Genomic DNA, 20,824 nt, shown 5'->3' with positions numbered 1-20,824 from the left:
AAAGGGAAGAGTTTCTTGAATGCTTTCCTGCTGTGAATGCCTCAGTGAGAAGTTTGTCTGAGTCTTTCACTCCTCCAGAAGCTGTTGAGTGTTTCATTGATAAATGAAGATATTCCCCCATCCAGAAGGAATATTAATAGCAGGCACGTGTCTGCATGTGTCTGTGTACTGAGTTGCCTTGGAAACAAGGAGAGAAAGCTGCATGAACCAGGACATGCTTTCCCACTTCAGGAACACTTGTGCTGTTGTAAAACCACATACAAAAATAATCAAATTCATTCAGTCCCTGTGTGAGGATCTTGCTGCAGGGAGCAGCCTGGGCGTGTGGATCCCGTGGAAAGATGACAGAAAACCTCTTGACTCTGCTTTTGAGCACAGTGCTGACAAAATGAGTTGACATTGGTGAAGCTGCTAATAAGGTGGGAAAAAAAGGAATGTCTGCAAGTTGTACAGAACCTTGGCAAGGCTCCAGGTGTGTTAAAGTCACCAAGACACGGAACAGACCTTGAGTGTTCACACTGCAAAACAAAGCGGGCAATTTTACCTTGTGTGTAAGAACAGCTGTTTCAGCATATTGCCCTCAAAGACAGCATGTTGAAACAGCTGTCCAAGTGTTTCAGAGGTTAATCCACTCAATTAATCATTGTGGGGGTTTTTTTTTTGCAATGTATAATCATGTTTGTACTGCTCCTTGTGGGCACGTGGACAAAATATTGAATATAAAGTTTTAGTCATCGGTGAAGCGCCTGTCAGAGCACTCTGTGTGAAAAACTCTCTTTAAATGACACTGGCTCTTGGAGAGATAAATGGGGGCTTCCCTTGGAGCAGCTGGAGTCACACATGCACACAGGAAGGGTCTTGTGGTGCTGCAGAGGTGAGGACACAGCATCAAACTAACCCAGGGTTGTTGTAACCCTCAAACAATCTGCCCTGACAGAGGTGTGTTCTCAGGGCTGTTCTGCTCTGAAAATCACACACACAAAGGGGTTACACCTCCCACCTCAGCTGAATTCATTCTGCAGCATTTTGTGAATGAAGTCCCAGGGTCTTGCACATTTTCTGCATATTCACTGCCAGGAACTGTAGACAGCCCCTGTCAGGAAAATCCTCTGGCAATCCATTTGACCAGAAATAAATAAGATCTAAACATCATTGCCAACCTTTCTAAATATCACTGCACATGTAAAAATAGCAAAATCTTTATGTATCATATCCCAGTCCACCTTTCATGTGGATGTTTTTTCAGTCAGAGGTTTCTGCCTTTGTTTACCCAAGGGACCCTGCAGGATAAGTGGGAAGAGCTATCACAGAAGTTGGTGAAATACAGACTACAGCAGCTACACACAGCTCTGCTTAATAGAGTCTCAAGTCTTTTCCTCTGCCTTCATTTTCCCAGATAATATGTTTATTCCCCTCTGGACTGAACTGCAGTGCATGCTGGTTTTTTAGATTGAGACTTTGAGTTTGAGGTTCTTGTCCAAGAAAGAAAAACCAAACTTATACTCAAACTTATTCTTCTACTTAAACTCCCATTCTATGTGTGGGTGGCTTAACATGTTTCAATTGAAGGGTTTTAACTCAACTCCTGCACTCTGGTTCTGCCTGGAGGATTCACTGCCCTTGACTCAGTGACTCCAGCAGCTGCCCCAGACCTGGCCTTCCTCCCACCCCACTGCAGCCAGCAGCTGCAAATTGGTGCTGCAAGAGAAGAAATAAATGTGTTATCATTTGATAACCTGCCAATTTTTAGCGGGAAAGTAAAGAATGAATGGTTAACACAGCCCATTTTAAGGGAGATAAATTTCCTTAATGGAGGTGAACAGCAAATATTCCTTTTATTTGCACAGTCCAGGAGGGCTGACCTGGTTTCTGTGCTGCTCAGGGTGAGCATTTTTGTGTCTCACATTAGGGGATGAAAATGGGAGAGGCTTTCCTTCACTTAGGTAGTTCCTGTAGGTGAGTCCTTCAACACAAATGGGGTAATTCTCTTTTACCTCTCTTGCTGTACCCAGATCATTTCCCTGGAAAATCAGTGCTTTTCCCATTTCTCATGATGGGACAGGTTCTAAAGAAACAGATTGGGAGTTTTGAATTTCAGTCATGCCTTAATGACTCCTAAAGGTTAATTATGAAGACAAAACTTTGGGAGCAAAGATAGAATTCCTTTTTCATTTTCTTTCATCCTTCAGTGTCTGTTGTTTAAAACCCAAGCCAGCCACTCTCACATAGTTTACAAATGACAAAATGACAACATTAAAAATGACAAAATGAAAAATTAAAACTCCCTTTGAATCCCAGCCTGGTCTGAGTTTGGTGCTGAGCTGTAAGAACAAGGGACCAGTGTTAAAATCCTTTACCAAGGAAATGTGCTGTGATTTTGATTTTTACTTGCCTTTATAGAATAATAAGTGGAAGACCTTTGTCTGTTCTATTGAAAACCAATTTCCCTGGCACTTTCTATTCCTGAGAAACACTGAAGTCACCCCTTGCCCCATTTCAAGCCAGCTGTGAGATGACACTGGAAGCCCCCTGGAACATTTTGCAATGGTTTCACATCCAGAGATATTCTGTGATTTTCCCCTGGAACTCCTGCAGCTGCCAGTGGCATTATAAACTCCTGTGCCATTATCATTTTCCACTTTAGAAGGGTGGTAAGCAATATTGTGTTTCTTGCTTTCCTTTCATCTCTTGCTGCATTTGGAGCCCCCTGTATTTCCTCACAGTCCCTGATATTTGTTTTGCACAGCTAAATTTCAATGAGCCTGCCAATAAAATCCCCATTTACTTATTTTGCAAAAAGGCCACTTAGCAGGAAAAAAATGTGGAGATTGGTATTAAAATTGGTCAGAACCTGAAGACAGCAAGTCTGAGTGTGAGCACAGAACAGGCATGGACCTGGGGAATATGGAATTGTTCTCCTCATCTCTCACTGGGATTTCCTGCCTCAGTTGTTTTAGATGTATAATGGAAATCACTGTCCTGTTGTCTCTGGCACAGCTGAGGACTGGTTTGGAAGTGTTGTGACAAGAGCAGATCCTGGAAGCACAAGTTTAAATAAATCATTCTGTATCTAATTCTTAGAACAGATGAAAGAGAGATGGGAAAAGATGAAAGATTCAATAGTTTGATGCTGATTGCACAGCAGTTTTACATTTGAGTGGAATCTTGGTCTTCATTATAGTAACTACCTCCAGTCTCTCTTTTTTAAAATTTTATTTATTATTACCTTCTCACAGATTCTTAACACATTCTTTCATTTGAGGGACTGTGTTTCCTAAAATCTGATGGGCTCTGGAGGAATATTGATGTTCTGACAGCAGCAGCTCAGCTTTTGAAACAGAGATGATATTGTCCTAGTCTGCAGGAAACAAATACACTGCACAAGAGTTCACTGAGAAATTCAATCATGGAAACAAAAAAGGGATTTTGTTCTGAACCTGAATAAAAAAGAGGTTGTTCTTTGTAAAAGCTGAGCAGGAAAAGAAATAATCAGACACAGGGGCATGGCAGAACAAGGTGGAACGTCACACAAGGTGAGCAGACTGACAAATTAAAGTCAAGAACAAAACTCGAGCCAAGAAGGGGCAGAGGAAGGAAGTAAAAAAACCTCCAGTAGTTCTTAGATCAGTCAGAAAACTTTCAAAAACTCAGCTCAAATAAATCAATGTTCTGATTTAAAAAAAAAATCCAATTTTTTAATTTTAGTGTTTTTTTCAAAAGAAAATATTCCCAAAGTTGTCTTTTTTACCCTTGTTGATTTTTATCAAGAGGCTAAAACTAAAAAACTAAAAACTAAAATTGTTCCCAGGCAGTGCCAAACACAGCCAGGTGAGATCTGCTTTAGTGTTTGTTGAGGTGGAAGCTCAGTGTGGAAGGCTGGGAGCCAGCACTGCCAGGGGGGAGCAGTGCAGGGATGCTCCCAAAATCTGGGAACACAGCAGCAGAAGCTCTGAGCGTGGAGGATGGGACAGGCTGATGCTCCAGATGTGTGGTTTTTATTTTCCCTGCATCCCTCAGAAGTGAAGCAGATAAAAGATGCATCATTTGTGAGTGTGTCACTGCTGCAGGGCTGCACAAGTTATTTTAACTGCCAGCAGTGAAGGAACCAAGAGTTGTGTGTTGGTACTGACTGTTCACAGCTTTGAAAGCATGGGGGGATCGAGATTCTCTCCCCTAATTCTTGATTCGAGCATAAAGAGAGATCTGAGCCCTGTAATAGGGAGATGAATGTTGTGCAGTGTCTGTGCTGCTGTCCTGGAGTGAATCACAGCCCCCCATGTGTGACAGCAGCCCAGGGAGAGCTCTGGCATCACCTGAAATGCTGAAGTGAGGGGTGCAGCAGGATGGTCCTGCCAGGTGAGGCAGCCTGTGCTCAAGGAAAAACAGGAATTCTTTGGGTAAGGTCTTTCCTGCCACATCCATGCTCTTCAGAACATGAAATCCTTTTGCAGGACAGAGAGCTGAGCATCTCACAGACCTCTGCTCCAGTTTAAACTCCACAATTCACTTCTCAAACAGAGTTCCTGTGCCTCCTGTCTGGCCAGGACTTGCACCAGCGTTTGAACTGTGCTGAGGGGGAAAACACAAAATCCACTTTTGACCCCTGCCTAGAGAATGCTGGCCAGCTGTCCCCTGCCAGGACATCTCCCAGGATTTCCACAATGCTTTCCCTGCTCATAAATGGGTTTTCCTAAGGCAGAGGGAATGGCTGAAGGGAACAGAGACCAAAGCAGAGAACCACGCTCCCCTCGTGCTGCTGCTCCTGCAGCACCTTGGGATGTGCTGTAGACAAGCTGTAATTAATTTGTGCATCCTTCTATAGCATTAAACAGCTGTTGTTACAGAAGGACATGGATTTGTGCCCAGGCAGGGCTGGTGGAGGAAGATGAGCACGCAGATTGCAGTGCTGAACTCACGTGAGCCACACGCTGATGTTTCAGTGCCTGCAGTTCTGCACTTGTGAAACCAAAACCTTCTCAAGCCTCTGAGTTTCCAGCTGTGCCATTGCACCAGGGGCAGAGAATTCCCTCCAGAAAATCCTCCCTCCAAGCCAGCCTGAAAGAAATTATCAAGACAAGGAAGAGAGTTAGAGAAGTGTCTGAAGGCAACTTTTCAGAATGGTCATCCCAGATGTCATTAAATGTTATTACAGAGCCAGAAAATTGTATCTTTGACTACTGATGGGTCTCAAGTGGGTCTGATAATTGTGTTCCATGGCAAGGCATGGCCTCCTTAGACTGCTCTGTGGAGAGAGCAATGCCTTTGAGGAATGCTCAGATTAATTATTTCATGGCCATTTGGAAACAATCATTAGTGTATCAGTTTGTAAACTCACTGCCCATTTTGTGTCCAGTCAGAGGGGAGCCACAATTTTATCAAGTCAGAACATGATTATGGTTTTCTGGAACAAAAAGGCAAAACCCAATATTTTAAAATGAACTGTGGGACTGTAAATATGCTTTAAAATGGCTCCCAGTCATCTGCTGTTGAGAAGGACTGGACTGAGTGTGTCAGGAGAGCGTTCAGATGCTGCACAGACCTCTGAATGCAGCACAAATTCCCTGTCAATGACTGGCAGGGTTCACCACACTTTCAGGCTGACTTTAGACCCTGTGTTTCTTGTCTCAAGGGTCAGGAGCTCTTGCTGCCTGTCCTCTCTGCAGACATTTAAAATCAGGTACACAACTGTGGTAGCCTCAGGTGTGGCTGGACAGGGATGGTGTCACAAAGCAGCTTTGGACAGGATGTGCTGAGGAGGAATAACCTGAGCCCAGGCTCAGGAAAGGGCTTTTGCTGCTGCACAAGCACACTGGGGTCTGCCTGACAGGTTGCAATTACTTCTGCCAAGTGCACCAGGCTGTGTTCTGAACCTTTGCTTAATGGGGGCAGATCTGTTCTGAGTTATGGAAAAATAAAAAACCCAAACTGCCTCAGGTCACAGGAATGACAGTCTCTGTGTGTCTAATCAGGTTTCACCTTCAGCAGCAGGTTTTGCTTATTCATCCTACACCAACCTCAAAATGAGCTGAATTTCCTCTGTAAAAAAACCATGAAATGGAGTAAACCTCAGCTTTGGTTTCCACGAACTCCAGGACAGAATTATCCCTCCCTGTGTGTGCCAGGTGCCCTCTGCTAAGATCAGAGCTTCCTTCAGTGTCTCCATGGCACAGAGACAAGCTCTGAAACGAGTCTCCACTTCAGAGCCTCTGGATCGTGCTTTTTTGCACTAAAGCAAATTGGTTTTGCAGCACTGATACACATCTAGAATAATATTCAATTAGGCTAATGGCTGCTGCTCACATTGTTCAGCGAGAAGCAGTGATTGGGAACCTCTGTGTATGGTTCAGTCTGCTCCAATTCCTCCTGCAGAACACCTGCCTGTCCTTCCCTGGGGATCCCAAAACCTTTGTGCAGGTAAACAGAGAGAGGAGGAGCTTGGCTTTGGACAGGAGGGGATGAATGTTTGTGCTGCCCCCTCCCAGGGATGCTCCAGGAAAGGCTGGGATGAGGAAGGAGGGCAGGGAAGGGTGGAGGGGATTGGGATGAGCCTCCAGCAGCACACAAGGGATGGGTGAGAATTGGCTGATCCCACAAGGGGCTGCACTGAAGTGAAGTTTGCAGGGTGATACAGCAGCTGAAGTTCAGCCCTTTAATAGGAGGGAGGAAGGAAAAGAAATGTAGAAGAAAAAACAGGTCAGAGAATGTAATCTCTCTGCAAGATTGTATTTTCTAATATTTCATAAACACACAGTCCCAGTTGTTTGTTCTCACCTGTGGGTGAATGGTGGCTCTTACCTGATGGTGGAAAATGGAGTTTTCTCACACCCAGGCTTCATGAATATGTATTGGAAACCTAAAACGGCATTCAGCCACGAGGGGGGAAAAGTACAGAATCGCTGTGGATTATAATAATTTCAGCAAAGTATCTAATTTATATATTAAGCTCGCTTAATGGATTTATATTGCCTTGCTCTTTGATCTGAAGCAAAAGGTGGTGAATAATTTATCAACTAAAAACCCTCCCCTAGCCCAGCCCACACGTCACAACCTGCCCTGTAATTTCCATTTTTTAAGAGCTGCCGTTTCCAGGCAGAAGAACTGGTTCCTAAAAGACTCCTTCTGATATTACAAATGTATTTTTGTGAGCTACACTCTGGGGAAAGAAATAATAATGAAGGAATGCAATTCCACAGACAAATGTTCCAGCTCTCTGCCTTCCTCACTAAAGACAGTCATTTCAGCTAAATGCCAAAAGGCATTTAACAGGAGCATTTGTCAGGGGAATGGGGCTGCCTTTGGGTTTCCCTCCTGATTTACAACGGAGTGTTTATTTGGTTTAGTGTACTGTAGCATGTTTTGTTAACCTCCAGAAAAACTCAGGCAGCTCGAGCATGAATCCCAGGGGTGCTGCCTGGCAGGGGAACTGGGGCTGCTCCCACTGGGAGGAATCAGGGACTGGGGAAACTGGGAGCAGCTCTGGGTGCTCTCCTGTGAGATGGAAATGTGTGAAAAACACGATTTATTGTTTTGGTAAATTTAATACAAAGACACACATAAAGTGAAGGGTTAAAATGGTTGGGTGCTTGGCAAGCTGGCTGCTTTGGGAACGTTCTTTTAAATACATTTTACAATATATTAACTTGTATATTTATAGTTTTTTATGTATAGTTAAACTTTTTTTGGGAACTGTTTAGCATGGTTACTTTTGGGGTTTGTTTTTTTTTAGAGTATGTGTGGTTTTTGTTTGTGGTTTTAATTTTTTTAATTACTTTTTAATTTAGGTGGTGGTTTTGGTTTTTTGTAGTTGGTGAGTGTTGATAATTGTTGTGCTAGTTGTAAGTTTTTTATTACACATTTATGGGTTATTATTTTAACTAAATTGGTAGTTTAAGCATGCTGTTTTAAAAAAACTTATGTTTAATTTTTGCTATTAGAAGAAAAGAAAAAACTTCTATCTATACAGAAAATCTATTTTAACATTATACATATAGCATTTATTTTAATAGCTGTGAAAAGCCAACGATCTGTCCTGCCCTCAGCAATCCCAGCTCCTGTCCCATCCTCCCAGAGCTCTCCCGTGGCTCCTCACACATCTCCCGTTCACTTCTCCTGCACATTTGTCCAAACCCACGAGTTGTCAAACATTTACTACGGCTGTGAGCAGCGTTTATTCATATTTAAATAAAGCCATTATCCCGGCCTTGATTTCCAGTAGTTTTCAGCTCTTCCTCCTGAGTATTTCTCTCAGTAGTGCCATCTAATCAGCTTTAGGTTTTAATTAAACAGCTGTCATTTGCTTCCTAGTTCTGTTGCGACCTGATGTTGTATTAAATTTTAATTTAGCCTGGGCTGCATGAGAAGTAGATTCCTTCAGACAACAAAGAAATGCTATTAGCAGGTTACAGTTGTAATTAAGAACAGCTCTGCTGAAGTGCTAATGCATTCAGGTACAGAGAGAGCTGCAGATAAGCCCACACTATTTATTACTATTATTATTATTGTTATTGTTGTTCATTATTATTATTATTATTATTTATTATTATTATTATTATTATTATTATTATTATTATTATTATTATTATTATTATTATTATTATTATTATTTCTACTGTTTCTATTATCTCTATCATTTCTATTAATATAAATATAATATTAATATAATATTAATCAGGGATGGAGACAGTGATATCAATGTGCAGCTGACCTGAAGGAATTGGTCAGGGTCTGGCAGCTGAAACCCTCAACAAAAGAGAAGGGAAAGGATTCCCATTTTTTCACCTGGCAGTGCCCACAGCTGGAGGGTTGTGCTGCTGCTCCCTGGGTGCTGTTGCTGATATTTCACTGTGGGAGGACCTGCCCATGTAAATCAGCACCATCTCCACATTCTCTCTCCATCCCAGATGTTTCAGCCATCAGCAGCACGGGGAGCTGAATTCCAGGAGTTCTTTTCCTGCTCTAAACCCCACCATGGAAATGCAAACCAAGCTTTACAGAATCTAGATGAAATGTTATGACTTGTTGTAGAAGCACTAAAAAGTCTGTTTATAAATCTACTGGACAGTCAATTAGTTCATATTTCTTGCTCAGAGGAAATCTATTTTTGCAGTCTATAAATAGCCAGCTCTTTAGAAGGCCTTTACACAGGCTGTTATATTTGTGTAACACTCACTCCAGGCACCAGGCATCTGAAATATTGATTTCTCTTTGGGATTGCTTCCCAGCACAGTGCAGGCTTTGTGGGGCTGCAGCAGCCAATTAGCAGGGTGGGCTCAGGACAGCTCTGCTGCTTCATGCTCATCTTCACCAGCAGTTTGGGAAAGAATGCAAATGCCTTTGTAAACTTTGTCCTTCAGTGCTTCAAAGCCTGACTGCAGCTCTTGCAAAGGAGGCTGGAGGTTTGTGCTTTGCCACTCAGGGTGGTCAGCACCTGGTGACAGAGCAAACAGCACAAAAACCAAATTATTTCTCACAAAAATGAGCAATAATAGATCAGGGCTGTTGAGGAGCTGGTCCAAGCCCACCAAAGTCCAGAGAACCCTTTAATCCTGACTTGGCAGAGCTCTGGGTCAGGCTGGGGCTGCACTGGGGCGCTGCCTGCCTGACCTGGAGGAGCTCCCAGCTAACAGAGTTTGGAAATGGAATTTGTTGTGTGCTCATTGTCTGTGACCTTGGCCAAAACAGATTTCCCCCATATTCACTGAAGAAGACCATCTATTGCTGGAGAATGTTGGAGAACTGCTCTTTATGAGCCATTTGACACAGGACCACCAGGTCTTCACCAAATATCTGCTGTTTGAGGGCTATGGATGTATCTGGGATATTTGCAGTGCTGAAATCCAACTGCCCCTTCTCAGGTTCGAGGATGAATTACCTCCAGTTCCTCTTTGTCTCTTATAAAACCTTTTTCCACCTGAGGTGCACCTAAGTGCTTTCCTTCACCTGGCAGTGCATTTTCTGCTCGGCCTTGTTCAAACCTCAGCCTTTGTGAAGGGTTCTCAGTTGTGTTTTCACACTTCCACTTCTGTCACATCCTTCTCTCTTTGCCAGCGTGCCTCTCCTGGCTGGCAGCTGGTTATAAATGAGCCCATTCAGCAGAAACAAAAACTAGACAGTCATTTACTGTGTAAAACATCTGGTTTGTGCCTGGCAGAGAGCAGAACAAAGCCTGCACTTATTTCCTGAGGTGTTATTCCAAAAAGCCTCTCTGCTCAGGATGACTCTTAACTCGCATTGAAGGCTGAGTGTGGAGCTGAGCACGTCCTTTCAGCCATCAGAACTGGACTCAAGTGTGTGCTCAGAGCTTTTTTGGGCTGTGGCTGCCCCTGAGCACCTCAGGGGTGGCTGGCACTGCTGGGATCAGCGCTGCAGCTCATTTAATTCAGGGCGCTTTTTGTAGAAGGTTCTGAATATTGATTAATAATACATCTTACTTGCAAGTGTTTATTGGTCTTCTCCAGCTGTCCTTAGCTTGTGCTCAATGCCCATTATTCTCTATCAATCTAGCCAGCAGCCAGAGCAAATGATAGTGAATATATCTCCCTATGCAAGCTGCCATCAGATCTTTCACTAAAATCCATTCCTCCTTCCACCAATTCTAATAATGGAATTTAAAGTTAGATTAGTTTGAAGCAACTTTTTTTTATTTTTTTTCCCCCCTCCCCAACTGGCAAGCAATTAGTTTTATGAAGTTGAAAAATGAAAAGGGGATTGATTTGGAGCAGTATTTCCTATCACAGGTTTTTCAGGAGGGCTGGGATGGTTCCCTGTGAGATCCCAGCTCATTCCTTGCCCCGTTTGGGTGTCAGGTTTTGGGCTGGCAGTCAGCACTGCTTCTGCAGAGCTGCTCCCCTCCAGCCTGCACCTGTTTGTGCCAGCCAGGGGCCTCTGTAGCAACTCATTTGGAGTAATTAATCAAACTGCAGCCACACCAAGGCTCAGAGGAAGGCTGTGTTAATGGAGTCGTTAGAGTGCCAGCGCTGTGAATTCATCAGGACTGCAGAAAAATCTGGTTAAGGGTCTCTAGGTGGGATTTTGATGGGGAAAGATGAAAAAAAAAAAAAAAGTATATGGATGCATAGTTTTTCTCCTAATGTATTTACGGGAATAAATGGTCAGCTCACAGCAGAGGTTGCTGGAACAGGGAGATGAAATTGTTGTCGTGGTGGAAAATCACCTCCCAAACCACTGGTATGACTTGGAGAGGAGATGCTGATACCCTGGAGATCCTACTGAGCAGTGCTGTGCTTACAGACCTGCAAATGGGCTCAGAAGGAGCAAACCCATGTTCGTCAAAACCAGGGCTTGGCAGTCCTGGTGCAACTTTTGCCTTGGAAAGTTCTAAAGCATTGCAGGGAGCTGGAAGGGTGAGTGCCAGGGAGGGTGCCTGTCACTGCCATGCCCCTGTGACACCTCTAACAGCCATGCTGTGTTTGTGTGTGCCCCCAGGACACTGAGATCCTCAACACTGCCATCCTCACGGGCAGGATGGTGTCTGTGCCAGTCAAGGTGGTGGCTGTGCAGGAGGACGGCTCCGTGGTCGACGTCTCGGACGCCGCCGAGTGCAGATCCGCCGACGAGGACGTGCTCAAGGTGAGGAGCCCTGCGGCTGGGCAGGGCAGTTCATTTTTATTTATTCCTCCTGGACAATTCAGGTTGTGTCCTTTATGTATTCCTTCTGGACAGTGCAGGTTGTGTCCCTAAATTCCTCCTGGACAATTCAGATTGTGTCCTTTATTCCTCCTGGACAGTGCAGGTTGTGTCCCTTATTCCTTCTGGACAATGCAGGTTGTGTCCTTTATTTATTCCTCCTGGACAGTGCAGGTTGTGTCCCTTACTCCTCCTGGACAATGTAGGTTGTGTCCCTAAATTCCTCCTGGACAATTCAGGTTGTGTCCTTTATTTATTCCTCCTGGACAGTGCAGTTGTGTCCCTTATTCCTCCTGAAAAGTGCAGTTCTGTCCTTTATTCCTCCTGGACAATGCAGGTTGTGTCTCTAAATTCCTCATGGACAATTCAGGTTGTGTCTCTAAATTCCTCATGGACAATTCAGGTTGTGTCCTTTATTTATTCCTCCTGGACAGTGCAGTTTGTGTCCTTCATTCCTCCTGGACAATTCAGGTTGTGTCCTTTATTCCTTCTGGACAGTGCAGTTGTGTCCCTTATTTATTCCTCCTGGACAGTGCAGGTTGTGTCCTTTATTCATTACTCCTGGACAATTCAGGTTGTGTCCCTTATTCCTCCTGGACAATTCAGGTTGTGTCCTTTATTTATTCCTCCTGGACAGTGCAGGTTGTGTCCCTTATTCCTCCTGAAAAGTGCAGTTCTGTCCTTTATTCCTCCTGGACAGTGTAGGTTGTGTCCTTTATTCCTCCTGGACAGTGCAGTTGTGTCCCTAAATTCCTCCCAGACAATTCTGGTTGTGTCCCTTATTCCTCCTGGACAATTCAAGTTGTGTCCTGTATTCCTCCTGGACAATTCAGATTGTGTCCTTTATTTATTCCTCCTGGACAGTGTAGGTTGTGTCCTTTATTTATTCCTCCTGGACAATTCAGATTGTGTCCTTTATTTATTCCTCCTGGACAGTGCAGGTTGTGTCCCTTATTCCTCCTGAAAAGTGCAATTCTGTCCTTTATTCCTCCTGGACAGTGTAGGTTGTGTCCTTTATTCCTCCTGGACAATGCAGGTTGTGTCCCTAAATTCCTCCTGGACAATTCAGGTTGTGTCCTTTATTCCTCCTGGACAGTGCAGTTGTGACCTTTATTTATTCCTCCTGGACAGAGCAGGTTGTGTCCCTAAATTCCTCCTGGACAATTCAAGTTGTGTCCTTTATTCCTCCTGGACAATTCAGATTGTGTCCTTTATTTATTCCTCCTGGACAATTCAGATTGTGTCCTTTATTTATTCCTCCTGGACAATTCAGATTGTGTCCTTTATTTATTCCTCCTGGACAATTCTGGTTGTGTCCCTTATTCCTGCTGGACAGTGCAGTTGTGACCTTTATTTATTCCTCCTGGACAGTGCAGTTGTGTCCTTTAATTCCTCCTGGACAATTCTGGTTGTGTCCCTTATTCCTCCTGGACAATTCAGGTTGTGTCCCTTATTCCTCCTGAAAAGTGCAGTTCTGTCCTTTATTTCTCCTGGACAGTGCAGTTGTGTCCCTAAATTCCTCCTGGACAATTCAGATTGTGACCTTTATTTATTCCTCCTGGACAGTGCAGTTGTGTCCCTAAATTCCTCCTGGACAATTCAGGTCGTGCCCTTTATTCCTCCTTCTGGAAAATCCAGGTTGTGTCCTTTATTCCTCCTCCAGCACCTCCTCATGCAGAACACCAGCACAGTTCTCCTGTGAGATTTTTTTCTTTATATTTACAAATATATATATTTATGTATTTATACATTTACATACACACAAACAGCAGGACAGGACTGCTGGAGCAGCTGACCCAAAGCTTTATCCCATCCCAATCAATCTCATTTCACAGAGCCAAGCAGGGGAGGTGGAGCAGCTTCAGCTGCTGGCACAGCACACCAAGTTCTCTTTCCTACAAAATCTTTAACAACTTTCCAGCCAATAGCAGAACATCAAAAGCAGACAAGTGTTTGCTCAGGCCAATTAACAAAGCTACACATACATCTTGTTTTGAACAATGCTGGCTTGTAATAGTTTAAAACAATGGATAAAGCTTCATTTGAAGCAATGGCCAGTCAAGAGTTTCTTACCATGACATATCCTGAACTGTACCCACATCTGGAGGAATAGAAAACAACAACCAGATTGCAAAAAGTGTTAAAATGAGAGCTGGGAGCTTTTAAACAATGCTGTGCTGTGTTTTAGTGTTTTGTTTTTTTAAATAATATATTGAAGTGGTTCTGTGTCCCTGACATTGCAGTGAAAATTGTGTTAATGTGGCTTTATCAGGACTCTGCCTGCCTGACTTCTGACACCATTGCATGGCTCTCAGCTTTTAGCTCATTATTATTATTTTTAGGCATAAAAGAGGTGCTTTGGAATATCTTAAATAGATTAATTTGTTTTATTATGTGGTTTCAGGGTGCTCTTGTTTCAAATGTACTTAAAAATGACTCTGTATGGGGTTGGATTTTTAATATTATTTATGGGTTCCATATTTTCCCTTAGGTATCAAATAGGGAAAGAAAAAAATCCCATTTTTTTTTTCTGGAAACCAAATTTCTTTGAAGGTCCAAACCAGAGGAACGTGGATGAATATCTTTGTTTATGACAAAATTAATTGTGAAAGGAAAAGACTGCCTTGATAAACGTTGCTATTCTTTATAATTTTTTCTCTGTGTAGCACACAGCCATTATCTGATTAGTGGGTTATTATTTATCAGTTATAAACATGAGCAATGAATTGTATATTATAAACTCAAGCATCAAGTGATGTACCATCAACATATTGCTGAGACTTTCTTCTTGCACTTCAGAAAAGCAGATCCAGATCCAAAAGATGTTGTGTGTGGGTTTTATTTTTATTAATTGAGTTTCTAGGACTTGCTGTACTTTGACAGTACTGGACTGAACCAGACAGGATTTACACTGTGATTTTTCATTTTTTATTTTTCTTTTTTTTTTTGGTAGTGCCTTGAAAAAAAATCAGGTCTTCATTTGCCTGCTTTAGGAAATTATTTGGGTCTCAAATCACTGGCAATGCCCCTGGGATCCTCTCCCAGACCTGGTACCTGCCTCAAATATTCTAAAATAATGAACAAACCCAGGTGGTGTTTGTTGAGTTGATATTGCCTCTTCCTGGTGATACAAACCGGGAGTAATGTTATTTTTGTGGAAATTGCAGCATACTTGCATGATTTCCACCACAAATTACTGAGACCAAATGCTGCTCAGGCATAATTTTTTAACTGCAAATATATGTCTTGGTTGCAAGATTGAATCCATAACAATTAATTAGCTGAGTTAAAATTTAGTACAGGGTTTATGTGCCTATATTTTTTCAGAAAAATGCATATTCCGTTTACAAGCCCCTTTGGTAAAGTCAATATTGACTTTGCTTCTGAGTTTCTGTTGCCTTTTCCATCCAGGCTGCAGTGCTAAACCTCTAATGAGAGTTTGCAGGCATTTTGGACCTAATTGCCTTATCTTAAGCTTCTTTTCACTGTTAATTCTGCCTTTATTGTTTCTTTGATACTGGAGACATATTCCTATTCTTTTGGGCAGAACGGAGTGTTGCATTCTTAACCTTTTATTTCTGTTTAATAGCTAATGATTTAATAGCCAATTAATGAGACAATTCTTTGATCACTGCTCTAACATCATTATTTTCAGTTAAGACAGCGAATTGAAGCTAGATTAAATAAAACCAGGCTTCCACCCGGGCTCTTAGGTATTTATACAAAATGTGTTTCTGCTTAGGGATGGGCAAAGAGATGAAAAGTGATTTATTTGTGTGCCAGAGAAGTGAATCCTCCCTGCTCTCAGCCACACCACTTTAATTACTTCCCAATGAGAGAATATTTCAGCCCCTTTTTCCAAAGCCTACCTAATTAGTGCTGAATATAATGAAACACACCCAGGGCTTTTTGACCTTGTGTTTTCAGCATGAAATGATCCTCAAAGAATCTAAACTGGCTTTAGTTCCTCCCAGTCCCTGAAGTTTTGGACACAAGTCCTAATATTGGCCAGCCCTTCCACTGGAACTGGCTGCCCTCTAAAATATTCTGATGGAAACATTCCTGTAAGTCAATGAAAGTCTTATGCTTATTCCATTATTTAAAAGGAACATTTAATGCTGTTGGCATTTGAGGGAAAAGATTGGCTTTATGATTAAGGCACTGAAATGCTTCTCAGCATTGATTTCCATATCTCTTGCTGATTTTCTGTGTGACTGTGGGTAAATCACTCATTCCCCTTGGAATCTCGCTTTCTTATCTGCTAACAAGGACAGAAATTCATCCTCCTCCCCTCCTCCACCTGCATTTGGTGGTTTCTAAACCTGTTGGCTCTGAATGGCCAAAATCCTCATCTTCACCTCATTAACCTCAGTGGCTTCTGCCACAGGCTCCTCTCTTCCAGGACTTCTCTCCCTGCTTTTCCTAAACAAATGCCTCAGGTTGTGAGGCTGGGAATGAGGAAATGGTGGAAGCTTGGCAGAAGTTGGTTGCAGAAGGTTTATGGCAGAAGTTGGTTGCAGAAGTTGGTTGTAGAAGGTTTGTTGCAGAAGTTGGTTGTAGAAGGTTTATGGCAGAAGTTGGTTGCAGAAGGTTTATGGCAGAAGTTGGTTTATTGCAGAAGGTTTATGGCAGAAGTTGGTTGCAGAAAGTTTATTGCAGAAGGAAATGCAGCCAAAGCTCCAGGCAAGGCTCCCTCCTTTTGGAGGTGCCTTTAACTGCAGGAATTCCACAGGAAGGAAAGTTCCCAAGGCTCTGGAGCTTTATGGGAGTTGTAAACACCATCAGCATCAAATGAAGAAATTCTAATGAGGACAGCTTCTTAGTCCAAATGTTTATCTCAGTAGTGTAACAGCTGCCCAATTAATTCATCCTTCCATTAGTCAGAATTCCATGTCCTCTGCACAGAGTGACTGATTGTTCCAATTAATCTCTGCAGTCACTCACTGCCTTACACCATGCACTAATTTAGCCTAATTTTTTTTTATTTTTGTAGGAGAAAAGGCTCTCAGTAGAGCAGCAGGGAGCCAGGGGCCTCCCCTGCCCATTTCTGCAGCAGGAGCAGCACTGGCACCCTGAGAACAATGGTGTTCAATAATACCCCTGAACTCCATCTGTGCCAGAATGTGCCTTCCTTGTTATCTTGCTGGAGGAAAGCTCTTCAATGAATTATTTTTCACCTTTTCATAATTTCCTGTCTAATTATGATGAAAGAAAAACCCAAACCGTTCCTGCCCTCTACTTTTCAAACACAAACCTTACCTTGAACTCTCCATAATTAGTGGTAAAACAATAGAAGACCTAATTTTCCTGGCAGCAGCCAGCCAGGTTTTATCTAATGTGCAGCAAAAAGCAGTGAGACAAAGGCAGGAGAGGTAATAGCTGAGATAGATAAAATCTGAGGAGAATTCTTCCCTCTTCCAGACAAAGCAATGAGTGACTGAGGACCTTGGGCACAGAGATCTCCAACCCCAGCACAAAAACTGCTCCAAGGATCCACAGGCAGAAAGCAAACAGGGAAACTGAGGGATCCTGAGCTTCTCCAGTTGAGATGACACTGAATTTTGGAGAGCAATTCCTTGCTGGAGACTCACAGCACGTTCTTAGGACGATTTACAGAAAGAAGTTTTTAAATACAACTACTTATGCAGCAGCTCTGAGAACAAAGCCAGAGCTTGGAATTTGCAAGTTCTGCAGCTGCTTTGCCATTAAAGGATGTGATCAAGAATGTAATGGGCTTGTACATAAAGCAGAGCTAATCTTGTTCCTCCATCATATTTTTGAGCACCCATCCCTGCATTACCTCACAGCTTTATTTTCTGGTCACTCGTGCAGAAATTGCCTTCCTCCAGGAGGCCAAACTCCTTCTGGGAGCTGTGAAAATCCTCTCTGCTTGTTTATATGATGGATTTACTTTGGTGCCACTTGGCTTGTTGCACTGTTCATTTTGAACTGGGTCTTGTTTTCCAAGTGATCTTCAGTGGAGTTGGCAGCTCCTGAAATCATCCCTGGAGCCTGGCTGAGGCAGGAGCTTCGTGGCAGGGAACATTCCTCAGCTGGGCAGGAGCATTGCTGGGAGCTGAGGACTCTTTTTGAGGCTGAGCTGTTTTTTTTTTTTGAGTTCTGGTTCAGCTCTCTGCTTTGTCTCTGTCTCAGCAGTGGTGACAGGGACACTCCTGTCCCAGGAGGATTTATTGGCAAGGAAGAGTTGTCTTGTTTAACATCTTGCCTTTTGGATCTGTAGACAGATATGCCCGAGTTAGGGCAATAATGAATTATCATCGAGCTGCTTGCAATTCATCAAACTTATAAATTAGAGCTTCTTGTGAATTCTGGTTGTTTTGGACAAAATCCTCATTCTCTTTGTCCCCACACAAAGTTCATCTTTATGAGTCATTAAGGATGGGCAGGAGAGCACATCAGATCTCTCCACAATATGCCTGCTGTTGAATTAAGGATTTTGCTCTTTGTTGAAATATCAGAGGTTCTGACATCCAGGTCACCAGATTCTGCTAATTAGTTTTCTAGCCTGACAAAGGATGATCAGAACAGAGGACCACAGCCACTCACTGCATATTAAAGATTTAGCTTCAAACCCTCTTGTTACACAGCAACAGGTGGAAATCTATATTGTTTCAGGCTTGTGCCAGGCTCAAACTTTGTGTTTGGAGTTATATTTGCACACAAAGCAGCTCCATGTACGGCAATAACGATGCCAGCGAGGCAGTTGCACAGAATCACATATTGAGGAATTAATATTCTGTATACAGCACACGTTGTACACAGTTTATAGCAAAATATATGTGTGTGCCTTCCTGAAGCTATTTTTGAACACACACAAGTCTTCAAAGCCAGCTTGAGAAAGGAGTGTTTTGTCTGGGAGAAGGATTTGCTCAGAACAGACCACACCGACATGTGCAATTACAGATTTCGGCAGAGATGCTCGTGGTGTCTTCCAAGGCAGCAGCTGCTACTTCAGAGGAAGAAAACAATTCTATGGCTCAGCATTTGGCTGCTCTGAGAGCAGAAATGCAAAGGGCACAGATCCCAGTCCTGGGGAACAATCATTGCCCAAACCATAGCACTGCTTGGATCAACTGGGAATATTTCATACTAAAAATGGAGAGTAAATAAACAACTCAGCCCAGGCAAACAAAGGCAGCAGTAAGTAGCTGTTGTTGTAGGAAATGACAAACTTTTACAGGCTTTTTCTCCAGATTCTGTAGGACATGAACTCTGCTTTGTAAACTCCATCCTGGCTGGCCATTTAAATATTCTAATTGCAGCTATGTGAAGCTGATGATTCCGAGGCTTTTACACCTCTTGAACTCTCATTCTGGCTGGGAAATTAATTCAGATTCATTGTCATCCAGAGCCCTGGGGCCAGGCTGTGCTCTCAGCTGAAGTCATGCCAGGGTTGGACAGGCCCTGCAGTGACAGAGGGCAGGATTTGCTCTTTTCTGTGTGAGAGTTAAAGCAGCTGTTCCAGCAGGTAAATGATTTCAGCTCTGGGATGGGAGCAGAGCCTTTCTGTGCTGCCTGTCCCCTGTGTGGGAGCTGAGGGAAGGGGAAGGGGCAGCACTCAGAGCATCCCATCCTGACCCAGGGCAGGGAGAAATGTTCCACTCCTTAAAACTGTCAGGGATTGAATAAAAAGATCAAAGAGGCAATAACAGTGCTGGGTGTAGCTTCAGCTGGGGGCACAGTGCTTAACCACAGCAATTCTTTTTAGATATTCTTCTATTGTATTGGTTAAATACATATTTATGGTGATTATCTATATTCAAAAATTCTTTTGAATTAGTTTACATATTCTGGGAATTCTTTAGCTTGGTTTGACCCCGATTTGTGCAGAAATTGTGGAGCAGGAGGAGAATGAGCACGTTGCTGGGGTTGGGGAGTGTCTGGGATTCTGAGAGGAATGGGGAACACCCAGCCTCAAAGAACAGGACTTAGTGCTGGATTATTGAATCAGACAACTCATTAAATGAGGATGAAAGAACAAAGTGAAGTTATAAATGGATTTCTTTTTCCATTTGCCTGAAGTATGGAGGAGTTGCACTGGGGTGTGGTTTGTCTCTTCCCATTAATTACACACACTAGGGAGAGGATCCTTCAGCTGGAGCAGTGGCTTCAGTGGTTAACAAAATGTCAGGATTTAGCATTTTGTTTTGTGCTGTCAATGGCTGAAGGCTGATTTATACTCATGGCACTGTACCAAGACATTTCCTCCCACATCCAAGACTCCTTGAATTGCCAGAATTGTTTCTGTGAGTCGAGCCAGGCTACTGGAGAATGGTCCAGGTGTATCTGTAAAATTATCAAAAGTGTTAAGCAGCAGTTACACTTTAAAGTGTTCATCAAGAAGTTGAGGGGCAGATTTGGAACTCTGTGATGCTTGGCTGGGGAATTAAGCAGCTTTCCACTGAATTCACTGTGAAAATGAATCACTTTTTGTTAATATTAAGTTGTTGAGTTTTACTCCTTTGATGGATTTCTCCTGAGGAAAAGCACTGGAAGTGCTCCACGATTCTAGAACAAATAGAGCTGAGCTTGTGCTCAGTGAAAGCAGTCCTGGCTCTGGCAGTGCCATCTCCTGCAGCCCAAGCCCTGGAAAACAGCAGCCTCAGTCACCTTGGTGCTCCAGACAGCTGAGCAGAGCTTTGACTTCACTTTTGGGACAGCTCTGCTCACAAGGGAATGGCAAAAAACTTGATTTCATTTAAAGATGTGGTATTGAGTGGTATGAAAATATGGTTTATCATATGGTAATGTGATTCAAACCCAAACTTAGGGTACAAAAACAGAGTCTGGCAGCAAAGGGGGAGCAAAGAGTGCTGGTGCATCCAAGGCCATGGATTTGGGAGCCTGAAACCTCCCCCAGACCCCAGCCTGGCCCAAAATCCCCTGTGAGCCAGAGGGGAACAATGAGAGACCTGAAGGGCTGCAGTGCCAGGAAGAGGCTGTGAATGAACATTTCCCTTCCTGGCACAGGTCTGGGTTTCCATGTTTTATTCCTGCAGTGCCCTTGTGCAGTGCTGCCCTCCCTGCAGCTGTGCAGCTGTGCAGGACTGCATTGGTGCCCTCCCTGCAGCTGTGCAGCCGTGCAGGACTGCATTGGTGCCCTCCCTGCAGCTGTGCAGCTGTGCAGGACTGCATTGGTGCCCTCCCTGCAGCTGTG

General features: G+C 43.3%; 1 protein-coding gene across 2 annotated transcripts in view; it reads left to right on the top strand.

Moving 5' to 3' along the window:
- Positions 1 to 20,824, top strand: part of TMEM132B (transmembrane protein 132B) — a 213,749-nt gene that overhangs the window by 166,788 nt on the left and 26,137 nt on the right. For both annotated transcript variants that reach the window (XM_033075772.1, XM_033075773.1), the window contains one exon: positions 11,446 to 11,589. In XM_033075772.1, coding sequence (XP_032931663.1) covers positions 11,446 to 11,589 — 144 coding nt within the window. The remainder of the gene's footprint in view (positions 1 to 11,445; positions 11,590 to 20,824) is intronic.

This window comes from Catharus ustulatus, chromosome 18 (assembly GCF_009819885.2).
Source record: "Catharus ustulatus isolate bCatUst1 chromosome 18, bCatUst1.pri.v2, whole genome shotgun sequence".
Classification (NCBI taxonomy): domain Eukaryota; kingdom Metazoa; phylum Chordata; class Aves; order Passeriformes; family Turdidae; genus Catharus; species Catharus ustulatus.
Note: the sequence above shows the minus strand (reverse complement) of the source record. Positions and strands in the feature narration are given on the sequence as shown.